We start from the raw sequence: 20426 nt of genomic DNA on the forward strand, positions 1-20426 counted from the left end.
AGTCCAACAGCCCACCTCAGTCCACTTTGCAACACTTTGCAAAGTCTGCCGGTCCAAAAGCCTTTGGATCCTTGTAGGTCAGGAGTCGGCTGTTTTCTCTTTGATCCTCCACCGCTGCTTCGTGTTTTTTTAGCAAATTGAATGAACACCTACTGTAGATGACAGAAAAATGTTATGTAATGTTAATGTAAAAATGTTTTACCATTACTGTCTGTCTAATAGCTATGATCAAAACACACATTTTTAAGACAGTCAAACATAGAAGTGAGCTTTTGTAGAATAGGTCACAGGTAATAAGAGTTTAATTAGCTACGTTAAAAACCTCTAAAAACATCTTAAAAGCAATCTTAACATTCATAGGGAAAATGCAAGTAAAAAGAATGTAGAGGCAATAGGATGTGATGTAAAATGTTGATAAGCAATACCTTTTGAACAGACTCCAGTGATGTCGTTGTTTCCTCCTGATATACAACTGTGAACGTATAGTAAAATGTGAGGAGGACAGCCAGGGTGGTGGTGAGGTCAGGTCTTCATCAACAGCATCCATTTGGTCACACACAGGATCTCAAGTTCAGGTACTCCTGATGACTAATTATCAAACACTGAATTGACAACGATTCTATTACATTAAAGTACTGTTTTCTCTGTGAAAACTAAGAAATTTACACAACAGAGACATTGCTTGTGTTAGTTAGTACAAGTGCAGATCATAAAAATAAGCAGATGACTGCTGAGGTGTTTGTGTTTAAGCCAAAATAACCATAAAATATAAGTATAACATGTCTAAAAACAGGCACATTTTATATATTATAACAAGCACAACTGCCAAAAGAGCTAACTAACTTGGCTTTGTCTATACATTTTAAATCTTCTTTAAAGCCAAAGCCATGCAGGACTTTGGAAAACATTATTTATGTAATAAATAAATATATATATATATATATATATATATATATATATATATATATATATATATATATATAATGCACTTTCTTTACAGTTTTTGAGAGCCCACAGCTTGGACAAAGTGCATCGAGTGCTTGATTTCTCCACTAGTGCACAGCTGCAATACAATTTGTTTAAACATCCAGCTGTGGAGCCTCCTGTGAGACACTTATTTAAGTACATTAATCCACCTGTATACACTTTCAAGTTCATAATTATGTAATCACTTGGTCCAACTTTCACTGAGTGCTTCCGCCCTTTAGGTGGACCAACTGGTCAGGGGGCCACCAATGACCACAGTTCAGGGAACAGTAGTACGACCAAAGGTGGAAGAAAAAGAAAGCGGGGCTCAAAAACTATTAAAGGTACTAGACCTCTAATAATACAGTATCTTGTTTTTGTTGGTCATTTTGGAAATTATTGTTCCGTTAATAAGATTTGAAGACTTATAGTAGCTTTGACATCTGCTGTGTGGGTGTTGATTGACAGCTGTGATTGACAGTATGCTCACATGCTGCTCTCCCTCACTCTGGGACTTACACTGAGACGGACAATTGTCGCAATATTTCAGTAAGTTTAATTTTACTTGATTATGATACCGGCCCTGTTAGTACAGTTTAGCTAAAATAGCTAACATTAGCCAACATGTCTGAGGTAGCGAGCCTTGTTCCCAGAGTGTGAAAGGAAACACCCCACACTCCTTACGTGGAACGTCCCGGCTCCAAACAGAGGAGATGGCGCCGACCTATAAGCTACAACTCTGGGCTTCAAACTAGCCCCAGTGCAAACCAATGCACCGAGGATCCGAGGATCTGACATTGTGCTTCTGCTGTACTTTCCAAACTACTGCTGACAATACAGATTAAGATTCGCAGGTTAGAGATATCGTCAGTTCTCTGAATTTTTCCACTTGTTTTGTATTTTACATTGTGATATTTCCCACATACAGGTTTCTGCTCTAGCAAGCCTGGATGAATTTAGAGATTGGAAAAATCTAACTGTTTTCATTTCATTCTCATTTGGTACCCTGAGAACTACAACTTCAGCCACGATGAAGCAAATTCAGAGGGTGAATTTATAGCCGCAAAATTTTAGACGAAAATTAATTTATTTTAATTTTTTTTTATTTATTTGTTTGTTTATTTAACAGGGACAGTGCACATTAATAAACATTGCTGTAAATGCGCCAGAGTTAGCCAAGAGGCTATTTTTCATCTGTAGTCCCTGGACTGATGTCACAGACTCACCCTAAAAACAGAATATGAAAATGAGATTGAAATTACAAAGTTACTGAGGTCATTTATAAGCATGCGGAACAATTAATAAAATGAAGAAAGAAGAACATATATAATATTAATAAAAAAACATCATTCAGGACATCCTTAAAACATGCAACACAGAGACTCATGATACAAGATATGTAACACAATAAAAACATGAAGATATTAATGTTAATAGAAAAGTAGATTGAATAAGACCACATTGAGCTGCATTGTTGGACACTAACTAGAACATGCAAAGCAGAAGCACAGATACAAAAAGCATGCACAGTATGTAAAATACATAAATCAGTCTGACACAATAAAAGCAAAACCACAATAAGACATGCATGCAGGTACATGAAGGCAGACTGGCAGTAGCAAGACAGCAAGATAGCAACAGGTGACAGTAGACAGCAAGGGAAGTTCAGCACAGACAGACTGAGGACAGATTTCAATGGAATCACTTTGATTCGCTTGCAAAAGTAAATCTGCTCTATGTGAGCTTTCACATAGAATTTCATTTCGATATTTACAAAACATATAATTGTAAAATAATGAATCAACAGTTCAAATAAATTACATTTCTTGAATAATCTGTGTTAACCAATTGTCCAGTTAGCAACTAAACAAATAAACTGCTAGTTAGCTAACTGGTACCTAGCCACAGTAGCTCACCAACTTGCCTCATAATTAGTTACTACTCTGATGCTTATTTTGCAAGGAATTTTGCTGTGCCTCTTTCTGTTGTGAATGAACTATTTTGAAGAAAGAGAGCTAGTTGTCTTCCAAACAGTATATGTTCTTCTGTGCAGTGAAATTTTTAATATTGGTGTGTTTATGAGGTAATATTCCATCATTTCAACTGTGAAACACCAGTAATTATGTACAGCATGTTATCACTAGGGATGTGCAGACAGCCAAGTAGTTGTATTTGTAACTATATTTGTTGAGGCAGCAAAATAAATTAAAAAAAAACTAGAAACCCTCTGAGACCCATGGGGCCGTATACAAGGCTGTAGCAGGCTCAGTTGTAAAGCTAGTTAAGATTCAGGTATCGTCTGAAACTACATAACCTAGGACATCCATTGGTACGTACCATGTCATTCTAGTTTGTCAGGAAAGGTGCTAAATAATGCTCCAAAGCTGGGCTAAATTTTGGCAAGGGAAAAACTATCATGGCCATTTTCAAAGGGGTCACTTGACCTCTCATCTCAAGATATCTGAATGAAAAAAGGGTTCTATGGGTACCCACGAGTCTACCCTTTACAGACATGTCTACTGTATGCCAATCCCATGCAGTTTTGGGCAAAAACCATGCAGTTTTTTGGATGTAGTATAAATATATTATTTTCACCTATTCTAAAAATGTGTATTTGAATATTTCTGCGTACTGGGGTCCCTAAACAGTCTTGCATAAATTTGGTATGACTGGAAAGGTGAGACTCCTGTGAATTCAATGAGCCCAACTGTATTCATGTGTGATGATGTTAGTCCCCATAGCAGCCATTTCATTGTAGTGAGACCATTTTTTGAAACTTGACCTCACTGTATAAAATTACCTATTGTGACCTCTAGGATAATCACAGCCTCATGAAACTTTACATCCACAAACTAGAGACCGAGGGCATTCAGAGGATATATTGGCATATGAGGTGGGGTTTTCCGAGCAATTTCCAGAAGAGAAGTGCTTGCCATCCTATGGTTGAAAAATTCAATTCTTTCAGTAATCTCCAAATGTCAAATGTTTTTGATACCAAATTACACCATGGATTTTTTAATGGTGTTCCTCAAGCTGTTGGTGTCTTAATGTGGTATTTTGGAGGGATTTTTGACCGCTTTTATCAATTCAATAAAATTTTGCACCACATCTGTGTAACAAATGGTATCAACCCAAAAATTGCTGCAACAACTTATGAGACATAATTGAGCATGGGAATGACCATCATAAACTTCTATCATAATGTTCTAAGCCCTTATACACTCTAAACTTTCAAAATTTGAATAGGCGCCTAACTAAAACAGATTTATGACTAGAAAAACTTGATACACAGTGCTGAGCTGCATCTCAAATTAATCTTCGGATTCCCAGCTTTCAGATGATGTATACCAGTTCTATGTGGCATATACTGTTGTCCTGCTACCCCTTGAAAAAGACAAAAAAAATTGGTCTATTATGGATCTCAAGGATTAAATAAAGAAATAAATTTTTTAAAAGTTTCATTTAATTTTTGTTGGTTACGTTCATATTCCAATGATATTTTGATTTCAGGAAGTGGTTAAAAGTGGATCTTAGGTTCCAAATTTTCTTTCTTACATTATTATTCCTTTCATAGAAAATATTGCATCTTCATTAAAATATATAACTTATTTTTAAGGGCAATAAGAAAACCTGCACAACCAATGTACATTTTACAGCATATATCATTTATAAAGTTCTTTTTCATATGGGTGTTGACACACATATTGCGTCATCCTCACAGCAACCCCAACTTGAAACATGATCCCACAGTTATGGGTTGTGGTGTTTGACTATTTGACATACTGTACAAAATCACATGTGGGAGTGTAATACAAACTGATATCTGTTATAACCACTTTTTATACTTACTTGATACTATCAATTGTTTTTACATTTTTTCAAATGAGTCTGACAGATTAGTGCTGTTCAAGGACACCACAGTATTTGATGTAAGTAGGTTTGAGACAATGAGGGGATTGTTTTGGCTGAAACGAAACTGAAACTCTTTAGAGTTAATAGAAAGGAGGAGAAACGGGAAACGAAAGACAGATCACACAGAGGATGAGAGTAAAGTGGGCTGAGGTAAGCCGCTTCTGATATTGTTTTTTTTTTTTTACTTTAAAGCACTTTATTGGTAGTCGCTAGAATTATGAGGCAATATAACGCACAAATTCTGACACAGATTAGATGTGTAGTATTCCTGTTTGGCAAAAATATAATTGAATCTTAAAAACCAATTTAAGCATTTGAAAGATAATTTTGATTTTCATAACTACATATAAGTACAGAGGTTTCTGTGGTTATTTTGCAACAGTCTGCTGCTGGTGGCACAAAGTTGAACGAGCGTATCTGGCGCGCGTAATTGTGCCTTGATAATGCGCATTATCACTCCAATTAGAGACTGCAGATGAAACAGATACCAGCCGCCTTCAGATGGTTTTACAGAGAGTCACCACAGCAGAGTAAAGGCTGACAGTATACGATGCTAGCTGTTGTGGATGATAGATGCTGGAAAGAATCCTCATTCATCTTCATTCAGTATCGCTGGGATTTATGCCATACCAGAAAAAATATCTGGAAAGTTTATTGATGAGCTGAACCCGAAAAAAGAGGTTTGTGTGATTTCAGAGAGGTTTATATGTGTGTGCCTTCACCAAATAAAGTGACAAAATATTAGGGAACATAAGTGCGTCGAGCTTTCAACCTGCTCTGACGAGGAGAGCAGCGGATTTATTCTCGACACCCAGATTGCAGTGCGCTGCTGGATTGGCATCGCCACACCCTTTAATGCGCCTTTCCTCCCACTGTGGCGCACCGCGAGACACCAACCGGCGTAGTCCCAGAGCGTCAAACATCGATGTTTTATCACGCCCCTCGGCGTCTGATACCGACGCACCGACGCACAAGGCATCCGTTATAGCGTCTGTCGAGACGCACCAGACCTCCAACAAACTCCAATGCAAAGCCATCCGCGTCATTATTATACGCTCAGAGCAACTGCTCTGGTGTCATGCCGAGTTCCGCTTACCGAGAACTGCATGCACCTCGCGGGAGCGCGCACAGCTAAAAGGAAACTTGCATACCAGACATTGTGATGATGTTTTATGGCAAAGTAACGTTACTGTTTAAAAACAGTATTATCTTCGTTGTCAGGTTCATCTGAAATCAATGTTTTATTAGATTCAGTGTTAGTAGTATTTCCTCAATATGATTAGTCTGAAATTTACAAGGTTTCCTTGATTAATCTCTCAATATTTAGGGCAAACTCTTTGGTGTTCTTTGATGATGTGTTTTTAAGCATAGGATTTCAGATAATTACACTCAAATGAGGTTTTTAAATGCAGAAAAAATAATCTGGGGTGTCAAATTCACTCTGTCATAGTCGATCAAATAAAGTATGTGATGAAAAAATGTGATTCTATCAATTTTGATTTAAAGTGTCATTACTGAGTGTTAAGGGGTGTGTGCATTATTCAGCAGAACTGATTGTTGCTGCCGGCGTAATGCATCCCCTGTTATTTCAGCTTAGGTCATTATTAAATTTTTGAAATTCACACTATGGAGCCAAAACAGCCATAAGTATGTGCTGGTAAATCATTTGGTTCATAGATCTTCAGAAATAAAGTTATTGTGAGGATGCATTATTCAGCAGGTGTATTCTATTACCTGCTGAGAATTACATCCCCTCCTTACTCAGACAAAGTGAGTGTTACATGTATGAAATTAACATTGTCGAACCAAAACGGCCTAAAATATGAGTTGGTAACAGTGTTTTCCAAACCAGCTCGTAATACCATAATGTAAGATGGACTCTGTAATAGCGCTATAAGCTCACTATCAATGTGGACCCCTAAATATTTGTAAGAAGTGACCTCTCTGATGTCATGGCCATGTATGGCAACAGAGCTCTAGTCTCCAACTGATCTGAGATCCAACATAATTTCTTCAGTTTTGTGTACATTAATGTGCAAGTGATGCTCATCACACCAGTCCACAAACCTGTCCACTTCAGCTTCATAGCTGGCAATGTTGGAGTTACTTGTAAGTAAACTTAGGGTAACAGTGAGAAAAATTGATTAGGCTGAGAGCTGACACAGTCATTTGTATACAGAGTTGCTTACTACTGTATCAGAAAATGCTGAATTAAATTTCGCTTGTTGTGGCCTATTTGATCAAAAAAGGATTAACCTTCAACTGAACTAATTTTTTAAGCAGGGTGTGTGGATGAATAGTATTAAAAGCAGAGCCAAAATCAATAAAAATCAGTCTGGCATATGCAACAGGATTTTCTAAGTGCTTCAAGACAAGGTGCAGTATTGTGGAGATGGCATCATTTGTGCTGCAATTTCTTATATAGGCAAATTGGTACTGATCTAGGGATGGCTCCACATCCTCATGTTGTTTCTCTGTTATGATCCTCCATTGATTTCATAACAATGGAAATTAAGGTCACTGGCCTGTAATCATTATATTCCTGGGGACAAGACTTTTTGGGAGCTGGAATTATAATGGTCAAATAAGAATAAAAAAACAATGACTGTCCAGCTTACTTTAAATGGAAGTCTATGGTGTAGAGGGGCAGTCGAAAAACCATCCAAGGCACTCTGATAGTGGGTTAAAAATCCTTAATACATGGACATACTAATGCATTTCGACTCAGGGAGTCTTCATCAGGATATTAAGTGCAATGAAGACTGCTCCTCTACACCATCGACCTCTGTTTAAAGTAAGCTGGATAGTCATTGTTTTTTTATTCTTATTTGACTACTTGCCCTATTTCTGAAGAGCACTTGATTTATTTTACTTCAACATTAGCAACAATAGTTTCCCAACCCAGTGCAGCACTCCTTATTTTTTTCCTTCATCATAAGTGACTTGGAATTATAATGGATTTTTTTCTAATGCTCTGGCACTGTGTGTGTATCTATAGAGAGCTGAAAGAGTTGATGCCAGGCTGATGTGGGTTCCTCAGCAAAATGTTAAAAGCAGACATGCCATCTGGCCCCATTGCTTTGTTAGTGTGCATAGTTTTAAAAGCCTTGGTAATTGTACATGGATCTATTAACATTCTGTCATCACAAACATTACAAGTTACTTTAGCTAAAACTTAACAGCATTCCTGAAAAGTATCAGTTTTAAATCGCATATAAAAATGATTCAGTTCAGTTTTGCTGTAAGCAAACAAGGGCTTCCTTCTGGAATCCATACTGGTCATTTCTCGAATTGAGTCCCAGAGTTTCTTTGTGTCAGATTTGTACAAATCTTGTTTTGCCTATTCCTTGCGCTGTATCTGTGCTGCCCTCAATTGCCGTTTGAGGCCCTCTTGTACAGCCTTCAGTCCTTTAGTGTCTCCTGATCTGTAGGCCATTTTCTTCCTATTAATACATTTCTTAATTCCTTTTGTGATATAGGTTTATTATTTGGATATCTCTTAATAGTTTTCTGAGATATGGCAGTGATTGATTCTGTGACTATGTCAATATCTGCATCCTGCAAGAAAATGTCCCAGTTTGTGCAGAAAAAGCATCTTCTTAGCTCCTCTGTATTGTCACTAGATCACACCTTTACAGTCTTAATTACTGGATAACTGGACTTGAAGACTGACCGATAGGTGGTAAGCAGCTGGATAACATAATGATCAAAACTGCCAAGAGGAGGCCTAGCTCTCTCTGAGGCTGTGTAGGCATCTTTAATATAACCATACGACTTGTCAAAAATGTTGTTCCTCATGCTGCACTTAACATATTTGTGAAAGCCTGGCAGGGATTTCTCTAATCTGCAATGGTTAAAATCACCTAGGATCAACATGGGTTCGTCAGGCTTATTTTATAGATGCTGGTGGACACAGTCTGTAATTTGACTACTGGTAGGTAATATGTTCACAGGGTGTCTCTAATTGCAAAGTTATGGCACCAGCTATCTTTAACGTAATCACAAACCCCTCCCCTCTTGTTTTACCAGAGTTCATCTCTATCAGAGTGTATGTGGGAAAATCAGTCGATTTGTATATAATTGTCCAGCACGTCATTGCATCATCTGTCCATAAAAACCAGCAAGCTAGACTCACGATACTCGAAGCAGGTTCTGACCTGTGCGCGCAGTTCATCCAACTTGTTTTTCAAGGAGCAAGGGTCACAGAGTCGCCTAGGCCCCACTTGTTTCACTTCCTGGCACGGCAAGAGGCCAGTCTGAACTGCCGTAGTAGCGTGGGTATGTCAAGGAGCTACAGCTTGCATCTCAGAGATGCTAAAGGGTGCCTTGTGCGTCGCTCTCAGATGCTGAGGGATGTAACAAAGCATCAGTATTTGACATCCTGGGAATGAGAACAGGTTGGCTTGATGGTGCACCACTGTGCTTCGTGCCATGCGCCAGCATAAAAATAAGGCCCTTAAACTCCTGTAAAAGTGTCACATGCAAAATATCACTTAAAGTATTAGCAGCAATATGCACTAAGTATCAAAAGTGAATTTACTCATTAGTTAGAGTGGTCCCTGTCAGTGTTATATTGTTGAATTAGTCATGAACTTGTTGAAGTGAAGCTAATTTTACCTATTGTATATACTGTTGGATATTTTAAATTGTGCATCATTATATAAATGTTGCATGTAATTTTTTTCTTTTTTTTTCTTCTCCTTTTTGACATTGATTAAGGAACAAGACACTGAGTCCAAGATGGCAAGTGAACTAGCCCTGTCCACTGCTAGAAGTGGAGAAATTTGCGTGGGAAGAGAAATGAGAGATTCCTTCTCACTGTTGGATGTTCTCTATGCAAATCAGTTCAAAGGAGAGTCTTTAGATCCAAAAGTTGTTGTGCAGACGGAAGAAACCTTTTACAGGGGTGCCCCTCCCGAATGGTTAAACTTTCACATTAGTGAACAGGCCGAGTCAGACGGCACTGGAACTTCCTTTATTAAACGAGATGGATACGATTCACTTAAACAACAAATTCAGAACAAAAGAAAACTTCCAGGAATATCAACTGTTAAACTGTTCCACCAACCAGGATGTGGGGGAACCACACTGGCCATGCAGGTGTTGTGGGACTTGAGGAGGTCCTTCAGGTGTGCTGTTTTAACAGGCTCAACCTCAGACATCATGAATGTTGCAACAGAGGTGGTCCATCTTTTCACAGCAGGCAGTCGAGGCAACCAGAACACTGTGCTGCTGCTACTGAATGATGAACACATTCTGGAAAATCTCCAAGACAGCATTATGGAAAAGATGGTTCAACAGAGGATAGTTACCAATATCCCTGTGGTAATTTTCTTCACCTGTGTGAGAAAGGAAGTTCTACAGAGTGACCACGTTATCCTACAAAAAGCACTCTCTGACACAGAGAAACAGAAGTTTGATGAGAAAAAGAAAGAGCTGAGCAGAAAGTACAGGGATAAATGTGGACAATTTCATGGCTTTAACATAATGCAAACTAATTTCTCTCAAGCGTATGTCAAACAAGCATGCACAGTATTCAGTACAGTCCAAAGAGCAAATAAACCACTGAAGACCCAGCTTGCTACCTTCCTATCCCTGCTGAATGCCTATGTACCAGGCTCATATCTCCTGGAGTCTCAGTGCCTGGAATTCCTCAAACATGAAGACTCCATCCATGGACACCTTTCACTGGAGGACAGAATGGAGCCCTTTAGTCATCTCATCATCACCTTCCAGCATGATGTCAGATCTGGAAAAAAAGTGTGCATGGCTCACCCAATGATAGCACAGTGTTGTACTGAATTAATGGGTGAGGCAGATGTGACCAGAAGTGACACAGCAAGAAGCTTCTTGAACTCTCTGTGTAGAGATGAGATTCCTCCACGTTTGCTTAGTTTCGTCAAAGACATGCTGACCAAAAGAGAGATGAAAGTAGAAGAGAACCCAAAGAAAAGAATCAATGGTAATGAGATTAAAGAAGACCGAGAAAGGTTTTCTAGACTGATTCTCGATATTCAAAGGAAGGAGAGCGAAGTCCAGAGTGCATCAGTTTTAAAGATGGCGTCAATGATATTTTTACAAAATCCTTTTTTCCCACAAGCACTTGCTCGTTTTTATTACATCGAACTAAAAGACTACAATCAGGCAGAAAGGTGGGCAAAAGAAGCAAAGGAAAGAGATCCCAAAAATTCATTTGTTGCTGATACACTGGGCCAAGTCTATAAGAACCATCTGAAGAACAAAGACTTCTCTGCTAAACCGAGAGAAAGTTTGAAACTTGCCAAAAAGGCCATTCAAGCTTTCAAAGATGAAGACCAACTTGCTGAAAATGAACATGGTGCAGACATGAAAGAAGATGGCAATACCAAAGTCTCACATATTTTTAACATCAGAGGGCAGTTTGGTTACCTGCAGGTTTGCAACATTGTTTACGACCAACTTGTTACTCAGAACGAAACCTGGAAAAAAGTTCTCACCAAGAATGTGTCCATGGGCTCTGTCCTGGGATCGTTAGGAGACAACAAACTCTACAGATTTAATGGTCTAATAAGCAGCCTCAGAGACGAGGTCGAGAAAAAATGCAACTTTTTAAATGCCTATCTAACTTTCTCAAAGCCTGGCATTCAAAAAGATGATCCATCATACATTCAGAAGGATGTGTCATCATGCTACTGTAAATATACTGAGCATCCACTACCTGACCTGATTAGAGATGTCATGAATACATTTGGAGATAATGTGGAAGAGAACATGTCACCAAGTGATGCAGACACCCCTGAACCTCCCATTGTTGGTCTCCTCAAAGAGTGGCCTGGGGACAACAACAGTCCCTCTGACCTAATGCTGTTCGTTCAAAAAATTAATCACTCCTATGACTCTGCATATGCAAAGTACTTTCAATCAAGGTACCTTTGTCCCTTATTTTACCTTGGTGAAGATGAGGCTCTGAGCAGAATTGCTCCAACAAACAATAGTCAGTTTTTGCTGGAGAATGATGATGCAACAACAGACTTCATCAACTACATGATGAACAATGATAAGATTTTTAAAGATCTTAGGGTCAACAAAAAACTCTTGAAATTTCATGGAGTAGTCCAAAACTACAAATTGTTTGCAGCTATAGGGGGCATGAAGGTCATGGTGAATGCAAACATGCGAGACAGCCTCTGGATTCAACGTGATGTTTCCTTTTACCTTGGATTCACCATCAGAGGTCTGGTAGCCTTTGGCATCCAGACAGAGAACAACAAACTGGGTAGGAAAGTCATTAGAACTAAGACCATAAGAGTTGATGACTTCAATAGTCCAATTAAATATGATTTCTTCCTCTATTTGTTGAATTGTATGCTTACTTCATTTACATCCACACTGGATGACAAACTATTTTGTTTCACATCAGCTGTCAGCAGAACAGTCTCTTGATTATATCTTTCACTATTTACCAACAGTAAACTTTCTTTCCATGAAGCTTCCAGTTAAATATTAGATAACAGGAAATAATCAGGAAACTGACTATGTGTCCATGCTTTACACTGTATCAGCAAAATAGCAAACTATATAGTGTAAAAATTAATATTTTACAATGAACAAATGTTAATATAATGTTATGTGTTTCTATCTGCTTATGTGTCATATTAAGGGCCTACAAGAAGCTGTGACTCTTGTGGCAGTGTCAAGGTAAGAAAGATTTTTGTCGTTTTTTTAAATCCAAAATGGTTGATTCAACAACAACAACCTCAAAAGTGTATGGTCTTCCAAAATAGGACTCCAACTGGACAGCAGCCACACCTGAGCGCAGAACAGAGAATGCTCTCCCGATCTACAGGTAAGAAAAACATCTTCATTACAATACCACAACAAATGGAAAGTATGAAAAAAAAATCAAAACTGTGAATCTTTATAACATTTTTTACCTGTAAAAATGGGATCCACCAGATATCCTTCCACCAATGTTGTATTTGATTCCATTGCATTTGATGGCAAAGAAGAACAACACATTTTCCTTGTCACAACCTTAGGATGCAGTCTGAAGCAGGACGCTTCAAATGCAGTGTGTCTGGGCTGCGCTGGGTTTGTAAGAAAAAAGTCAGCTTCACATACCAGTTTAAATCTTGGGAGGAACACTGGCAGAAGCTGAACATGGTGCATTGCAAACCAGGAGGTCCCCTGATGGATATCACCGTCACTGACGGAGAGCTTGATGAAGTGCATCTCCCACACTGGGTCTGTATGGGTGAGTGAACATGATGATAACAACTACAGAATTGACTCAGGTTCTTCAGCATGTGTATAATTATTATGACACTTCTCTTTTTTCCTGCTAAATGTCTTTCCTTCTTGTATCATGACCAGATGGCTTAGCTAAAGTTTCAGGCAAGTTTGCAGTTCTACACAAAGGACAATCTGGAAACTTTCTAGAAGAAGTGTCTGAGGTCACATCTTCACATGTCAGATTATTCCAGCCCAGCAGCTTCTCTACAAATGCAGTCCTGATAAAAGCTGGATTTCCAATGAAAGCCCACTGTAACGTGTTGATTTATCGGACCAACCAGAAGCAACTCACATTACACATTTATGTGATCGTTTGTGATCCTGCTCGACAACAGGTCAGTTCAGTTGTCACAATGATCATTACATACTGTGTGATGTATTATCAGCAAAGGATACATTTGTTCTTTAAGGTTCAAGGTGACCTTGAGGTACATTTAAGAATGAGATATTTCTTTTACAGGAAGTGGAGCAAGTGGAAAGGGCCAGGGGATCTAGAATGATCCAAAAGCCAAACCCAGAGAAATCCCTTGAAACACTGGAGTCATTCATCCTCACAACTGATGCAGACTCTGCAGAAATTTCGGTTTGACATTCTTTTAAACTAATACACAGGTTTACTGAGTTTACTAGCCACTATATACCATGGGTGCTTACAGTATCACACCATAACCTGTTTTGAGCTACAAGATATAAAAGTTATTTATTGTTATACTCCCTATTGCTACCAAAAGCTACTGAGGATAAAATTAAATCAGTGATCAGAAGATTGTTCTGTTTATTATTGGTATAATGGTTGATTCATCCAGGGTCAACCCTATCTCCTAGAAATTACGCTTATATACTGCTAAATTGTTTTTCCAATTATGTGCTGTAACAAACATATTCGCTGCCAGAATTTTTTTTTTAAATGAACAAAGCGCTTCATTTGTGTACTGCACTTCGGACATACAAGATACAGGATGTGGACACCAGAGACAAGGGTTTCCATCCTGAGTCCTGTGTGTTGTTAGGTTTAGGCAACAAATGCACTTTGGTTAGGTTTAGAAAAAAATTATAGTTCCGATTAAATGTTAATAAACACATTGTGTCTCATCATCCACTGCAGACTTTTTTCTGTATTACACTAAGACCATGATCTTTCCCTACATTAACCAAGTACTGCCAGCGTCTAAACATAACCATAACACAGTTGAGTATTGCTGTTGTCGCTATCAGCAGATATTGTTGTGCAAGATTATATATTTTGGCAAAAAAGTTGGCACTGCACATTTTACTCATACCTTCAGTATCAACATTTTAGCAACTTGCCAAATACATTAAAGGGGACATATTTTGCTTTTTCTGGTTTTCTGTCATTTATATACTGTTATGATGTCAGATGTCTATGTCAAACCTTCAAAATTTAAAAACTTGAGGTTAACGTATGTAGAAATGTTCCCTGCAAGTCAAAAGCCAGGGCTTCAACCTGCTCTGAACACTTTGTTCGCAGTATTCTTTTCTACTTTGCCGACAAGCTGACGTTGGATCGTCCCACATGCTGATAAATAGCCGTCCATTCCGTAGCCTTGATTACTAAGGCTGTTACTAACGGGTTTTTTTGTGTTGTTTGCATTGTCTGCTATCATATTTCGGATCAGATTTGGGCTCGAACATGTACGGATGTATTAGAGAAGTTTCCATTTCAAATAAAGAACAAGAAAAGTAGAGAAATCCCACGACTATAGTTTGTTTCATGACTTAACATCCTGAAAGTCTTCTGTGACGCAGCTTCAGGAAGCTAACCAATCAGAGCAGAGTGGGCTCATCGAAGGGGGGCCTTAAAGAGCAAGGAGCTAAAACAGCCTTTTTCAGACATAGGCTGAACTGAGTGGCTGCATAAATAAGGAGTTTTTTGAACTGTAAATCATGCAAAGATATTCCAGTGGGGCCCCAGAGGAAAAATGTGCACAATATGTCCCCTTTAATATTTTGTCATTACAGTATGATAAAATGTATTTGCTATTGCAATTTAGTCGTATATAAACATAATAACAGTCTGTATTTCAGACAAAAGATGGTAATTTCCCTTGAAGTTAGCCTTGTTGAAGAAAATGTATGTGGAGAAAATTAAAGTCTTAGTTAAAGCTGGTTTATTCTTTGTGAGGAGCATGTCTGCATGTCTACTCTAATTTCTTAAAGCCCTGTTTTTCTCTTAATATTTTTTCCACAGGTGGTACACAGTACACCAAATTTCTTTGAGGTGTTCATTAAAAATGCAGAGAGTAACGTCAAACTCAAACTAGAAGATGAAGAGAAGCATATTGTGTGGACCTGTGCAATATCAAAAGGTTAGTGGTTATTAAATATTAAAGATTTCCAACACCACTATTTATACCACCTTAAATGTATTAAAAAAATATTATTTTTTAGTGAAGCAGAAACCTTGTGTTCTGAATATATTTCAAGCAAAACATAAAAGCACCAACTACAAAATTAACACTTTATTCTGCATTCTATTCCAGATGAGTACCAAAACTAAAACAGTGGAGATAAACACCATGAGGAGGTAACAAAAGGAGGTGCATTCTGAAGAATTACATCGCACTGAAATTGTATTGTGTCATTTTGTGAGGAGTCACAAAATGACTGAACATCTGCGTATTCTGACTTTAGTTTTTGCAAAGAATCTATTCTGTGATTTATTTTATATCTTAGGTTCCAGATTTTAGCATTTTCTTTAATGAATTATGAGATTTATAAGAGGCGACATGCAAATAAATGAAACAAAGAAAAAATATATTCTTACTGTAAAATAATTGCAATATTTGGCTTTTAAATGTTATTTTTCCTTTCTTCAATGTAAATATTCATTGTTTTGCAAGATTTGTCAAGAAAACCCAATTAAATGGTGAAGGACACACTTTGGTGCATTTTTAAAGGCACAGATTATGTTTTTTAAGTGTGTTTTATATTGTGTGGCACAGTTTTAAGAAAATGTTCATATGTAAGGAATAACTCAATGACTTGTGATTTTGCTGCAATGTGCTTGACTAAAGACTAAGAAAATAATAACTATGTATTAGTGTGATGAAAGAAGAGATTGAAGCTGTGTTCTGTTTTATTAGTACAACTAAAAACCCAACAAAATGTCATCAGCTAAATGGTTAGACCAGATTAATGTGACATGACAAGTGTTTTGATATAAGATGGGTCAATTACTTTAATCCTTTGTCATTGATTTATTTCCCCCATGTTACCTCTGTCCTTTTTTAATTTTGTCTCTATAACCAAGTAAGTATAGTGTGAATCTATGTATGTATTGATTATTTTCATTTTCTCATGATGTTGATATCTACAAATGAGACATTTTCTTACTTGAAATAGTTAGTAACAAAAGTTTTATTTCTGTAAAAATAAATCTACTCCTTTTAAAAGCAAAAGTGTGGTATTGTATTGGTTGTATTTGCACATTCACACACATCAAGAATTTCAGGTGAAATTGATTATAGAAGAGTAGTCTATACATTATACATATATATCAATATAAAATGCATAGACTTATATTCTCACAGTAATATCCATCATTTTATTCAAGTCTCTTCTTCCTGTCCTGGAATAATACAAAGTACTGTTATTTAATGTTAATACATCTGCTTTTATTGGGTATTCAGCCTCACCGTGTTACTGACCAGTTGACACAAATCCACAGTTATCAAGATTCAAAATTATTTTTATTGAGGTAGAGAGTCATTTTTTAAAGTGTCCATCAACTCCTGCTGCTTTTCTGACACAATGAACAATCATCTTTATGGGAACATAACTTTTCCACAGAGTTAAATAAAATCCCTATGTTTATAGTGTAGCTCAGGAGTTATAACCATTTTAATGTATTATATAAATATTCCATTAAGCCAGAAAGAAAAATATTTATTATAATAGTTGTTATAGCTTATTTAGACAAGGCAAGGCAAGTTTATTTGTATAGCACATTTCAACAATGAGGCAATTCAAAGTGCTTTACATAAAATATAAAAGGCATCAAAAGAGAATGTAAAAATAATACAAGATCATATAAAATTTAAATACAATTAAAAAGTGTTAAATTGGAAATAAAAATAAGCCAAAATAGAATAAACAGCTAAAACAGGAGAATAAAAGTTACAGTGCAGGGCAAGATATTAATCAAAAGACTGAAATTTGTTTAAGCCTTGATTTAAAAGAGCTAAGAGATCCAGCAGACCTGCAGTTTTCCGGGAGTTTGTTCCAGATATGTGGAGCATAAAAACTGAACGCTGCTTCTCCATGTTTAATTTTGACTCTGAGAACAGAAAGCAGACCTGTCCCAGATGACCTGAGAGGTCTGACTGGTTCATAGCATAGCAGCAGATCAGAAATGTATTTTGGCCCCAAACCATTCAGTGCTTTATAAACTAACAGCAATATTTTGAAATCAATTCTTTGACAGACAGGAAGCCAGTGTAAAGATCTGAGAACTGGAGTAATGTGATCCACTTTCTTGGTCTTGGTGTGGAATCGAGCAGCAGCATTCTGAATTAGCTGCAGCTGCCTGATTGATGTTTTAGGGAGACCTGTAAAGACACCTTTACGGTGGTAAAGGCCTACTGAAGATAAACGCATGGACAAGTTTTTCCAAATCCTGCAGATACATAAGTCCTTCAATCCTTGATATATTCTTCAGGTGATAGTAGGCTGACTTTGCAATTCTCTTAATGTGGCTGTTGAAATTCAGGCTTGAGTCCATGACTACACCAAGATTGCTGGCTTGATTTGTGGTTTTTAACATTACCGATTGAAGCTTAGCACTGACTTTTAATTTATTCTTCCTTGGCTCCAAAAACAATTACTTCACTTTTATCTTATATTAATTGAAGAAAATTCTGGTACATCCAAGCGTTGATTTGTTCAACGCACTTACTCAGTGCTTGTATTGGACCAAAGTCCCCTGGTAATACAATTATGTGAATTTGTGTGTCCTCTGCATAATTATGGTAATATATTTGGTTGTTTTCCATAAACTGAGCAAATGGGAGCATGTAGATGTTGAACAGAAGAGACCCCAGAATGGAGCCTTGGGGAACTCTACATGTCATTTTTGTCCACTCAGATGTTTTATTATCTATAGACACAAAGTAGTCCCTGTCCTTTAAGTAGGATTCAAACCCATTTAGAACTGTGGAGAAAGTGCCACCCAGTTTTCCAGTCAGTCTGGTAATATGTTGTGGTTGAACGTGTCAAATGCAGCACTGGCATTTACAAACTGTGCTTCTTGACTTATTTCTCTCTCTGGTCTAGAAAAAAACTGTTGCTAACTGTAACATCATGCACTGTAACATCATGTTTTGCGAATTGGAGGAAGTGCACTCTGACTCATAACAGGAAAAAGACTGAAAGTGCGAGTTTGCGAAAGTCACACAACTCTGTGGAAAAAGCAGATGTCAGCCCAGAGACACAGCTAAGGTCTGTTGATATATATTTTATAGTTTATATAGTTTTACCTTAAGTTATTTTAACTATATGATTGTGGTAAATTCTTAAAGATACCCCAGAAAATAGCTAGAGACATCCTTGTCACATTTGGGACCTGCTGTCCAGGCAGTCTTTGATTATTCCTTTTAGTTTAAGGAAGCAATTGTTTGCTGCTTTTTATTGGAAGTGGGAAAGTTAACAGAAATATTTTGCCAAGCATTGGTTTGACCTTGAAGCATCTCTCATATTAAACTGGCACAAAGGCCTATTGACAGAAAATACCTCCACTAAACTCTTACCTCATTTAAACCCATTATGAAATCTATGATTGATGAAAAATAAACACTTGATTTATTTAATTTGTTGTGTTTTGGTCACTGGTTAATGCAGTCAAACAACGTGAACATTAGCAAGCAGTAAACAGCAATGCCCTATAAAAGACCAAGATGTCAGGTAAAGACACAAACAAGACACTTTTGTCTACATCAAAAAATTTAAATTTCACTAAGAACTTGGTGGAAATGTCAAGGCAGGAGATATGCATTTACAGTGTATGCTAACCCCAATGCTGAGTTCACCCCTCTCCCAGACTTAACTCAGTGTACTCCTGTTACAAAAAGGGACAAAACTGAACCTTCACAGTCTAAGTTACAAGATGATGTTGTGAGGTTTGGGGCTGAAAAAATCAAAGAAAATGTTAACACTCTCACAGCACTGATAAAGAAAAAATATTGATACCACTGAAGCTTAAAGGGAAATATCAGCTGTTCTTTTCAATGAGATCCAAGATATAAAAACAGAAAATGGTCAAACAAGTAAATGATTACCATCAGAAAAGAATAACGCTGATGAAAGAAGGTGAATGAGATGTAACTCTATTACAGGTAATATGTTGTGGTTGACCATGTGTCGAATGCAGCACTGGCATTTACTGCAATCACAGACTGTGTAATTGCCTTATAACTTACTTCTCTTTCTGGTCTGGAAAAAAAAGTGTTGTTTTGCAAGCTGCAGGAAGTGCACTCTGACAAGCCAGATCAGGGCAGGGTCCCATGACTCATAACAGGAAAAAGACCTTGAAAGTGTGAGTTTGGGGAAGTCACACAACTCTGTGGAAGAAGATGTCGGCCCAAAGATACATCTAAGGTCTGTTGATATATATTCTAAAGTTTATATTTTATAGTTTTCAATGAGATCCAATATATAAAAACAGGGGGGGGGGGGGGGGGGGGGGGGGGTCAAACAAGCAAGTAATTACCATCAGAAAAGAATAACACTGATGAAAGAAGGTAAATGAGATGTAACTCTATGACAGGAGATGGAAATCCTTAGACTGTAGAGTTTATCAGATCAGGACCAACGAGTTGTTGACATCTGTAAATCCATCATCCCAAATACTGGAAGGACTCAATTACCAAAGACAAGGAGACATACAACAAACTGTGGCCCCTGATTGAAGCTGAACTATATAAAATGTGAGCTTCAATTTAGAAAGTATGAAAACCTATTGTTTAGGACAGAGGGTTGTATTTTCAGTTCTGAATCCAGTCCCATAAGAAGGTTCAGTACTTATGGTAAAGGGTAGAAGTGGGCCTCTACAGGTTAGACTGGACTGACTAACTAATGTAAGTTAAGTTTGAAGGTGAAGTATTGTAGAGGATGCTATTACAGATTAAATATAGATACTGTATTACATATGCTGAAAACTAATGTTGAAAAATCAGCTATATTTCTCTCTCAATTTTTTTCTCTACAGATGAAATATACTCTCTCTTGATCTGGGTGATGTGGTTCACCAGGTAAGCATTTGC

At 37.5% G+C, this 20426-nt stretch overlaps 1 protein-coding gene across 1 annotated transcript; it reads left to right on the plus strand.

Moving 5' to 3' along the window:
* The first annotated feature begins 4970 nt into the window (after window positions 1-4970).
* LOC121889844 (sterile alpha motif domain-containing protein 9-like) lies at window positions 4971-16538 on the plus strand. The gene is made up of 9 exons (XM_042402056.1): window positions 4971-5028; window positions 9598-12133; window positions 12518-12555; window positions 12642-12703; window positions 12897-13111; window positions 13231-13484; window positions 13610-13732; window positions 15359-15476; window positions 15651-16538. Exons 1-9 carry the CDS (start codon window positions 5008-5010, stop codon window positions 15665-15667), a joined length of 3384 nt encoding a protein of 1127 aa, XP_042257990.1. The 5' UTR covers window positions 4971-5007; the 3' UTR covers window positions 15668-16538.
* Window positions 16539-20426: the final 3888 nt, after the last annotated feature.

Source organism: Thunnus maccoyii, chromosome 22 (genome assembly GCF_910596095.1).
Source record: "Thunnus maccoyii chromosome 22, fThuMac1.1, whole genome shotgun sequence".
In the NCBI taxonomy this organism is placed as follows: Eukaryota; Metazoa; Chordata; class Actinopteri; order Scombriformes; family Scombridae; genus Thunnus; species Thunnus maccoyii.